This window comes from Harpegnathos saltator, unplaced genomic scaffold, assembly GCF_003227715.2.
Source record: "Harpegnathos saltator strain DR-91 unplaced genomic scaffold, Hsal_v8.6 scaffold50, whole genome shotgun sequence".
In the NCBI taxonomy this organism is placed as follows: domain Eukaryota; kingdom Metazoa; phylum Arthropoda; class Insecta; order Hymenoptera; family Formicidae; genus Harpegnathos; species Harpegnathos saltator.
In genome coordinates, this window is record NW_020230316.1 from 728,049 (window position 1) to 738,954 (window position 10,906).

At 43.4% G+C, this 10,906-nt stretch overlaps 1 protein-coding gene across 1 annotated transcript; it reads left to right on the forward strand.

The window, feature by feature from the left end:
- Window positions 1-3,793: 3,793 nt before the first annotated feature.
- On the forward strand, window positions 3,794-5,505 carry LOC105190293 (uncharacterized). The gene is made up of 3 exons (XM_019844690.2): window positions 3,794-3,863; window positions 4,993-5,188; window positions 5,340-5,505. The coding sequence occupies exons 1-3, from the start codon at window positions 3,794-3,796 to the stop codon at window positions 5,503-5,505; spliced, it is 432 nt and encodes a 143-aa protein (XP_019700249.2).
- Window positions 5,506-10,906: the final 5,401 nt, after the last annotated feature.

A 10,906-nucleotide genomic window follows, 5' to 3' on the forward strand; every position in this document is an offset into this window, starting at 1 on the left:
ATTCGGACTTAGCGGATCAAAATATATGAACTCTCGTATTTTCTGTTAAAAATTCGGAGTTTCTCATGATTTGATTGAAAATATATTATGGTTCTCATGCGTCTTTCGGTATATTTAGTGCCACCTGGAAGCCACCACTATGAATTTCCGGAAAGGCCATGTTGCTTCTGAAAGTATTCAAGTAAACAAACAATTCAAGCCCTCACACGTTCCAATCCGATGCGTCAATTTTTTAGGGAACCGGTGATCCCATTGACGCGGAACGTCCCATATACAGGGTTCTCAAAAAGTCTTCAAACGATAAAATATCTCGAAAACAATCAGTATTTGGAAAAAATGTTTCAGGCAAAAGTTGTAAGGTTTAAAATGATCTATTTACTGATCTTATCAGTTTGACCTTGGCTGGCATCAACAAGGTCAGGGCAAAGTCACCTTGAACTTTTAAAATGGAACACCCTACTTTTTTGGCATATTCTTATAACGTATTTCAGGAGCTTTCCAAAACACTACAACAAAGTATTTTTTTGTTAAGTACATCCCGAGTTATGAAGCTTCAAAGTTACAGTACCGTCGGCATTAGCATTACCCAAAGTGTTGTAACGATACGATCGTTACGTATCGGGCTGAGCCGAATGCAGTCCTCGGGAAAGCACCCTGCACAGGATGCAAGCGAGCGAGAGGAGCGATAAGAACGAGCGAGCGACGGGAGCGAGCGAGCGAGCGAACAAAGGAGCGAGCGAGCACGCGGCGCGCGCGTGGAGGCAAGGACCGCCTCGGCGCGCGCGGCATGCGACCATCATGTGCCCCCCCGTGTCGCGCGGTACGGAAGGGGAACGAACTAGAGTCGCACGGGCGGCCAATGTAAGACGCCGTGCGACTGGCAAGAGGACCTGTCTTCCGATGCCTCAAGACGAGGCACCGACCCGCCTGAGAGTTCTCCGGCATCTTCTCCAAGCGAGCGTACTCGCCATCCTGAGAGCGAGTGTCCTCGCCGACTTCTCCAGGGCGAGCGTACTCGCCACCTTCTACAAGCGAGCGTACTCGCCATCCCGAGGGCGAGTGTCCTCGCCGACTTCTCCCGGGCGAGCGTTCTCGCCACGCTCCCTGAGCGAGCGTACTCGCTCACTGCCGGTGGCGCATGTCCTCGCCACCTCAAGACAAGGGTGCTCGTCCGCCCTAAACAACGGAAAGATCCCAACGGATAGTCTCGACCGAGTCCCAGCGTGCGAATACGTGGCCCGAAAAGCCACGGGCAGCCCACCGGTCCGAACGTTTCCGCGGACGGAACTCTACAAGCGACCACCCACCGGCCGCACTCACCCCTCATTATACCTCGGCATTGTTCATTTCTAAATAAAACTATTAAATCGATATTAGAGCAACTAATTGAGCGCGATCCCTTCCCGCCGGTGGGTTCCGGCGAGCCGCGCCTCGCCGAGACCCCTCGATAATATTCCTTAGCGGGAAGGACCCGCACGGACGCACGCCAGGCGTCACAGTGTACCGCGTGGAGGTTGCACGATCGGTTTACACCTCTTGTGTGTATGTGTGTATGTGTGTGTATGTGCGTGTGTGTGTGCGCGCGTGTGTGTGTGCGTCTGCATGTTATGTGACAGAAATAAGGACCCCACGGTTCGTCACTCCCGTAGTATTTCATGACTCCAAACCCTTTCTGTTGTGTAAAGTGACTTTATCTCATCTTTTAAAGTGTGCAACATTTTTCAATTAATTAAATGTTCAAATTGTCTTCCTTCTACCATTTGACAATGAGCTAAACGTTCATAGAAATGACTGAGCACATCGTTTATTTGTTCTAAAGTAATGAGAGATGCTTTCCGCATTATTCGATTGTTAAGGTCTTCCAAATTACGTGGTTTTGTCGCATAAATCTTGTTTTTGAGATATTTCCAAAGAAAAAAATCTAGAGGAGACAAATCAGATGATCTAGTAGGCCACTCAATAGCACTCTTCCTATCTATCCATCGACCAGGAAAAGAACGATTCAGAAATTCTCGACTTCTTATTGTGTAATGAGGCGGTGTTCCATCTTGCTGGAACCAAACATGTTGCATACCTGCGCCAAATTTATTTCGTATATCGGGTATAATATGATTTCGCAATAAATTTTCATACTTCTCCGCATTCAAATTACCATCTATCAAAAATGGACCAATAATACCGCGACTGCAAATTCCTGCCCAGACATTCAATTTTTGTGGATACTGTGTGCGAAGATCATTCATCCAATGTGGATTTTCATCACTCCAGTATATGCAATTGTGACGATTAATAGAACTGTTTATTTGAAACATATCTTCATCTGAAAAAACAATAAAATTCAAAAAGTTATCATCAATTCGATTCATTATTTCTTTACAAAATTGAATTCTTCTATCAAAATCATCTTTCATAAGATCGTGAGCGATAACAATTTTGTAAGGATGATATTTATGCTTTTTTAAAATGTTAAGAATGCTACCTTGACTGATATCATGTGCTTGCGCTTTTCTTGGCACAGATGTATGAGGATTTTCTTGAAATGACAGTAAAACATCCAAACTCATATCATTTGTTGCGGATTTTGGTCTTCCGCTACGAGGTCGGTCTTGAACTGTTCCAGTTTCCAAAAAACGTGTCACTGTGTACTGAACAATAGACTTAGAAATATGATTGCGATCAGGATGTGTAGCATTGAAGAGATCAGCTACTTCCTGATATGATCCAACACGGTCTCTAAATCCTCGATACATAAGCAGCAAAACCCTTTCTTTTCCGATCAACGTTTTTCAGATAAAAATTTGAAATTATAGAACGAAAAAAGAACAAAACAGATAAAGGTCGAGACGTAAGCGAATACGATTAGTTTGTAGAATATACGGAGCAAGAAACGTTTTCGAAAACCACCAGTATGCACGAGTCTTAGCTCTAAGTCCTCGTGGTGTCCGATGTTCACTAATGATCGCCTTTGATGTTAGTAGATCAATTTGCCAAAATAAACTCCTTGCAAACTAAACTCTTAATAAGCTTTGTAGTTTATTCCTAGTTCGTTAAAGTAGATTTTCTTAAGAGTTCTTTTACGAAAATAAAGTACTAAGAATTACTGAAAAATTTACTGTGATTAATCACTGGCCAAATTATTACTGAAATACTGCTATCCTTATGAACGTTTATCTCATTGTCAAATGGTAGAAGGAAGACAATTTGAACATTTAATTAATTGAAAAATCTTACACATCTTAAAAGATGAGATAAAGTCACTTTACAGCAGGAAGGGTTTAGAATCAGAAATACTACCGGAGTGACGAACCGTGGGGTCCTTATTTCTGTTACATAACACGCAGACGCACACACACACAAACACACACACACACACACACACATACACGCACACACACAAGAGGTGTAAATCCGATCGTCCAATCTCCACGCGGTACACCTTGGGTAATGCTAATGCCGACGGTACTGTAACTTTGAAGCTTCATAACTCGGGATATACTTAATAAACAATACTTTGTTGTTGTTCGGAACTAGCCCGAACATATGATAGCTCCGGAGAGCTGGCTGGAAGTACGGGATCGCAGAGCGACGTCCGCCTGCGTCTAGGCTCGCTCGAGTCCGCTCGGTGACCGTCCGGTCGTCCTGATCAAAGGCCGGGGCCTCGCAAGGCGATCACAGACCCTGCTGATCAGGCAACGTCGCGCGCCGACTGGGCCATGCCCAGGGACGGCGGCGAGAACAAGAGAGAAGAAGCACGCGCACGTGCCGACGTAAAGTGACACGCAGTGTAAACGCAATGGACGCAATAGACGCAGTAGTAACGCAGAAGAGAATAACGCAGAAGAACGACGCAGAAGAACCTAAACGTAGCTATATACAAGCGAAACAACGTCGCCTACGCAAGTCCCGCAGGACACACGTCCGTGACGTCAACGGTGCGCGGCACCCGAAGCACGCCAAGGACGTGCAACGAAACGACCTCCGTCGTTTCGGATGGCCTGCCCTTCCGGGCGTAATGGCCAATAGCCAGCCACGGTCCCGAGGACGCGTGGAAACGGAGCTCCGAGAGCTCCGGCTCGCAGGACGACCAAGTCGCTCCTGCGAGAAAGCCAAGTTCCCAATGGACACTTGGACGAAGGAGCGCGACCGCTCTAGGACTGCGACCGAGCCGCTCCAAAACCGCCAAGGCCCCCTACGGACACTTGGGCAATAAGGGAGCTCGAAGCTCCGAGGAGACGGTCGAGTCGCTCCTAAGATCACGGCAACGCCGTGAGCCCGAGATCACAAAACGAGATTCGAACCATTTGCCTCAACCCAGCAGGGTGTGTCGGCGCCACCTTCAACTCAGCAGAGTCTATAGAGCAGTGGTTCGAATCTGAAACGAAATACCCGATCGCCCTAGGAAGCCTAGAAAGCGCGTCGGTAATCACCAGTAACACGATGCACTAACGTGTAGCACTACTTGCTACCTAAACTGGCCAGGCAGAAGACAAGACAAGGCAAGGACCAGGCATCGCGCGCCTGGTTATATATCCGGGCGGTCGAATCTTGCCCGCGGGCAGCGGAATCGCGTGCCGCGCCGTGTAGCGGCCGCGGTTGGACCTAGTGGGGGTCCCGCGCGCTCGCTCGCGAGAACCCGAGTCCCCCGCCGCCAGCGAGAACGCCCCGGCACCAGGCCGCCCGCCCTGCAGCGTTGACTCGCACCGACTTTCCGTACGGCATCACGTGCCGTACGGAACAGTTGTAGTGTTTTTGAAAGCTCTTGAAATATGTTATAAGAATATGCCAAAAAAAAGTAGGACGTTCCATTTGAAAAGTTCAAGGTGACTTTGCCCTGACTTTATTGACGCTAGCCAAGGCAAACTGATAAGATCAGTAAATAGATCATTTTAAACTTTACAATTTTTGCCTGAAACATTTTTTCCAAAGACTGATTGTTTTCGAGATATTTTATCGTTCGAAGATTTTTTGAGAACCCTGTATACATTATATAAGATAAAAAGAAGCAAGAAAAATCATTTACGATCGTTCCGATACGATGCACTGATAAGAAGAAGCAGCATGTAAATTTGTTATATATACAAGATGCACAAGACCACAACGTGGGACACTTCATGTGGATTAAGAATTTGTCTCGCCTTGTGAGCTCACAATTAAGTAAAAACAAATGCAAGAAATATATATGTGATCGGTAAGGATATTTTATGAATGATATTTTATGAATACAATATATCAAAAAATACATTATAAAGAAAAACTCATAATAATCATTTCTTTCATTACAATTGTTTACATTATTTTTATACAAACGAAAAACTGTAATGTCACACTATAGACTGTAGTAAATTGAATGACTGCGCCATCATACTGCCGAACTATGACAACAAATGGCTCAGCTTCATCAACTACTGCAGGAAAGAGCAGATCCCGTTTGTAGTTTACGCCGACTTGGAATGCATCCTGGAGAAGACACCGAGGGAAGAACAAACGAGTTCGTATGCGTATTAACGTCATAACATATTTAGTAACATAGCGTATTACGTGCGATGTTCCTACGATGAGTCGTTATATGCGTATCGATGTTGCCGCGATCCGAATTGCATCTCATTGTTTGTCAAAGAACTTGAAGAACTGACACATCGTCTAAAGGGTATTTTGTCCGCAAATGTCCCCATAGAAACTTTGTCGAAAGAACAGTGGGAGACATTTCGGAACGCTACACTGTGTCATGTTTGTGAGAAATCATTCCCGGAGGACGATACACGCGTGCCTGATCATTGCCACCTGACTGAACGGTACAGGGGTCCTGCGCATTCCAATTGCAATCTAAATTACCGACACAGTTATTGCATTCCTGTGGTCTTTCACAACTTATCCAGTTATGATTCGTACTTTATCATCAAAGATATAGCAACCGCGTTCGAAGGTTCAGTCACTGTACTACCGATAACCAAAGAAAAATATATTTCGTTTACAAAGACTGTAGGAAACATGACGGATAGTAGGAATAAATGGAAAAATTGTATACAATTGCGGTTCATCGATTCGTACAATTTTCTCAGTACTAGTCTCGATAAATTGGCGTCTTTTCTCGACAACGACAAATTAAAAATTATTCAATCCGAATTTTTAAATTTGTCCGGCAAGGACTTTGATTTATTGACGCGAAAGGGTGTCTTTCCGTACGAATACCTTGATTATGCAGACAAGCTGCAGGATCGGTATTTACCGCCGCGCGAGTCATTTTACAGTTCGTTGACAGGTGACACGGTATCCGAGAGCGATTACGCGCACGCTACGAACATCTGGCAGCGTTTGTCCATTGAAACTTTGAGCGAATATAGCGACTTGTATCTGAAGATTGATGTCTTGTTACTGGCTGATATTTTTGAAAATTTCCGCAATAGTTGCATCAAAAGTTATGGGTTTGATCCCGCGTATTACGAGGGTTGCCTTTTATATTTCGGGAATGGACGATCTAGGTGCTGCCATCTGACAACCGACGTCCCTAACGTAAAGTTCGACTTTTTGTTAATATACTTACTCAGAACGTTTTGATGTCCATGCGCAATTTGTGTTGTTTACAGTGACATGAAAAATTGATGTCGGCCAAGAAATGGAATTAAGTCGTGAACATCTCCGTGCGATTATTTTTTACAACTTTCGACGTGGATTATCTCAATAACAGTGCACCGATGAACTTAATTCGACTTTTGGCGATGAAGCACCATCAAAAACCACTATATATCGATGGTATACAGAATTCAATCGTGGCCGTAGTTCGCTTAGTGATGAATTTCGTGAAGGTTGTCCAAAATCGGTTGTTGTTCCAGAAAACATTGATGCTGTGCGTGAACTGATATTGCAAGATCGTCATGTGACTTATCGTGAGATTGAAGCATCCTTGGGCATTAGTGGGACCAGCATACATTCAATATTGCATGAACATTTGGCTGTCAAAAAAATTTGTTCGCGTTGGATTTCACATAATTTAACAATCGTTCAGAAAAAGGCTCGTGTCGATTGGTTGAAAGAAATGCTCAAGAAATACGATTGCGGTGCTTCAAAACACGTCTATGATATCGTAACAGGTGACGAATCATGGATCTATGCGTATGAGCCCGAAAGTAAACAGCAGTCGACTGTATGGATCTTTCAAGATGAGCCAAATCCAACAAAAGTTGTTCGCGCACGAAGCACTACGAAGCAAATGGTCGCCTGTTTTTTCGGAAAAACCGGACACGTGGCAACTGTACCATTAGTGCAATGTCGGACGGTCAATTTTGAATGGTACACAACCATTTGTTTGTCAGAAGTCTTCGGAAAAATAAGGGAAACCAACCGCCGAAGACACATCATTCTCCACCAGGACAATGCGAGCTCTCACACATCGGCTCAAACAAGAGACATTTGAGAACTGAAAAAGTCGAATTGATGGGTCATCCGCCGTACAGCCCTGATTTGGCACCCAATGACTTCTTTTTATTCCTGCAAATCAAAAATAAATTACGAGGTCAACGTTTTTCGACGCCTGAAGAAGCGGTTGATGCGTTCAAAATGCATGTTTTGGAGGTATCTCAATCGGAGTGGAAAAAGTGCTTCGAAAATTGGTTCAAGCGCATGCAAAAGTGTATTGACCTTCATGGAGAATATTTTGAAAAACAATAAACCCCTGTACGATAATTAATTTCCTTTCTTTGTTCTCTATTCCCGAAATATAAAAGGCAACCCTCGTATTACACTTTGCCTGGTTTTACGTGGGATGTTATATTGAAGCATACGGGTGTTAATTTCGAACTGCTCACTGATATCGATATGGTCATGTTCATCGAGCGCGGTATTCGCGGTGGTCTCAGTCAATGTTCCGGTAAATACGCAAAGGCCAATAACAAGTACATGCAGTCTTATGATCCATTGCGGCCATCATCATACTTGATGTACTTCGATGTAAATAACTTGCACGGTTGAGCAATGTGTCAACAGTTGCTATACGCCGAATTTCGATGGGTTGATAATATATCGAATTTCGACGTATCATCAATCGCTCTAGATTCACCCATAGATTACATTCTGGAAGTCGACTTGGAGTATTCGCAACCTGCACGACGCGCACGCTGATCTACCGTTCTGTCCGACGCGGGACAAACCGCCGAACAAAAAACAGGATAAGCTTCTCATAACCTTATGCGATAAGCAGCGTTATGAGATTCATTATCGCAACCTGCAGTAGTGCACGCGTCATGGTCTTCGTATTGTAAAGATGCACCGCATACTCAAATTTTCTCAATCCCCATGGCTCCGCAATTATATCGAACTTAACACGCAGTTTAGAACACGCGCGACAAACGATTTCGAAAAAAATTTGTACAAATTGATGAACAACGCAGTATTCGGCAAAACCATGGAAAACGTTCGCAATCACGTAGACGTAAAATTGTTAACAAAATGGGACGGACGATGCAGTGCTGAGGCAATGATCGTAAAACCAAATTTTCACAGCAGAAGTGTCTTCTCGGAAAATTTAATCGCCGTTGAGCTGCGTAAACTTGAAGTGAAATTCAATAAGCCGATGTATGTGGGTATGTGTATCCTTGACATATCCCAGACTTGCTTGTACGAATTTCATCACGAATACATGTCTCCCCTATATCAAAACAGATGTAAAGTAATGTATACCAATACTGACAGTTTAATTTACCATATCCAATCTGATGGTATTTTCGAGCACATGAAACGTGATATTTCTAAGTTTGATACGAGTAATTATCCCGCTGATAACGCGTACGGTATACCGCTTGTCAACAAGAAGGTGCCGAGTCTGATCAAAGATGAAAAACGGAGCGATTATGACGGAATTCGTCGGACTCAAAGCAAAGATGTACGCGCTAAAAGTAGACAGCAAAAAGGACACGAAGAAGGCGAAAGGCGTCAAGACCAACGTCGTAGCGCGAACTATAACGTTTGATGATTATATGCGGTGTCTGAGGGACGAGGTCGAAATGCGACATCGTCAGTCATGCATACGATCCAAAATGCATAAAGTCTACACCGCATCCGAACTGAAAACTGCTCCAAGTCCACATGATGACAAGCGGTATATCGTACTAGACTCAACAGACACTTTACCATGGGGTCATTACAGGATACCGTTGTAAAATAAAAAAGCGATCATTGCACATATATGTATATTGCAAATGAAAAGCGATCATTGTACATATATTTGTTTGTTTGTAACAAATATTATTAACTATAATAAAGAGATGGGTTATTACAAGCTGTTTATAATAGGATATTGTAATAAAAAATGTTAATCATAAAGAATTGGTTACAATACATTTTCTTTGTGTACCCAAGTGTTGTGCGAGTCGTCAAATCCCAACCATTTCACTAAAACCTTGTCGCCGCTTTTTCGCAACACCTTTTCCACGAGATAAACGTCAGGATTAGCAGTGCGATGCAGTTCGTATTCGTAAAATCCTCCGGCAATAGACTTTCCGCGAGAATCCTCAAGCAGATAGGTCGCCGGATTGGTCGCCTGTACTTTGATGATCTTAAACACTTCGGTGGTCCAGTTCCGAGTGTAACCTCTCTCGAAGATAGTTTTGAATTTACTCACGCGTACCGAGTCACCCACTTTGAACCTCACAGGTGCCGCGATCTTTACATTGTTGTAGACTGTATGTAGGAGCTTATCGACGATCTTGGGTGTCACGTCGATATGACGTATGCCGATAGTTCGATGTTTCCGTGTGTTGTACTCCGCGATAAGGCGCGGTAACGAGTCGATCCATTTGTATGTTCCATTCAACGTAAACATTTTCCACATGCCGTTCTTTAACGTGCGGTTGAATTGTTCCACAACAGATGCCTTCATTACCGAGTACGTAGAATAATGATTGATACCATATTTTGTAAGGAGTTTCTGCAGATCCGCATTATAAAATTCTTTTCCGTGGTCCGTTTGCAAATTTTTCGGACATCTTCCAGATTCTTGAAATATTCTGGCGAATACTTTGACTGCTTCTTTATTGCTCCTGTTCTGCATCGGTACAGCCCACGCATATTTGCTTAACACATTGATAACAGTGAGTATATAGTGGTAGCCTCCATTGAATTGCGAGTAAGGACGCATCTCTACCAAATCAGCTTGCCAAAGCTCATCGTATCCGCGCACTATGACGCGTCTACGGGGAAAATATCTTCTCGCTGGAGCGTGCAACTCCTCTACCAACCGATGCTTTTCGTTACTGATGAGCGGCTTCTCTGAACTTTTCTTCTTTTTATTAAATTTTGATGATTGCTTCGACATTGCAGCTCGTGATGATTCATCTCTCGCTTATGTCGATACTATATGTCAATTTAACTGTATATTCTGTAATATTCTACTTTTATATTTCCCTTGATTGCTTTATCTCTGAACGTGTCAAGTCTAAAATTTAGTCTATGTTCTCATGAATGCTATTTATGCTCTGTATGCTTTTCTTTCGGTAGTCTTCCAGCCAATCCTTCATTTTTTAACATCCTCATCTACATACTACTTCTTTTCAACGTTACTCTCATGCAGTAGAAGCTTTACAGCATTTATATTCTCATCAATATACTGCTTCTTCTCAACGTTACTCTCATGCAACAGAAGTTTTACAGACTTTATACTCTCATCCATATAATATTTGTGCGCAGCATCATTGAATGCTTCCGGCCGCGGTACATTATGTATCGCGTGCATTTTTGCATCAAAACATTTGCCATCAAAACCTTTACTATTGGCGGTTAGACAAAGGGCATTTTCATATACATATCATTTGGTTGCAACGTTGTTTAAATGATATTTCACACCTGCAACATATTCTTCCACATATCGTTTGGTTGCAACGTCACTGTCGGCTTCAGGTTGCGCTACATGTTTTCT

What these genes read in the sequence shown, in the direction of transcription:
- LOC105190293 (XM_019844690.2), top strand. Translation starts at nt 3,794, where the DNA reads ATGGACGCAATAGACGCAGTAGTAACGCAGAAGAGAATAACGCAGAAG. An exon ending in CGACGCAGAAGAACCTAAAC is followed by an intron (nt 3,864 to 4,992) that starts GTAGCTATATAC and finishes ACATTATATAAG; the next exon opens with ATAAAAAGAAGCAAGAAAAA. An exon ending in AAGAAATATATATGTGATCG is followed by an intron (nt 5,189 to 5,339) that starts GTAAGGATATTT and finishes TATAGACTGTAG; the next exon opens with TAAATTGAATGACTGCGCCA.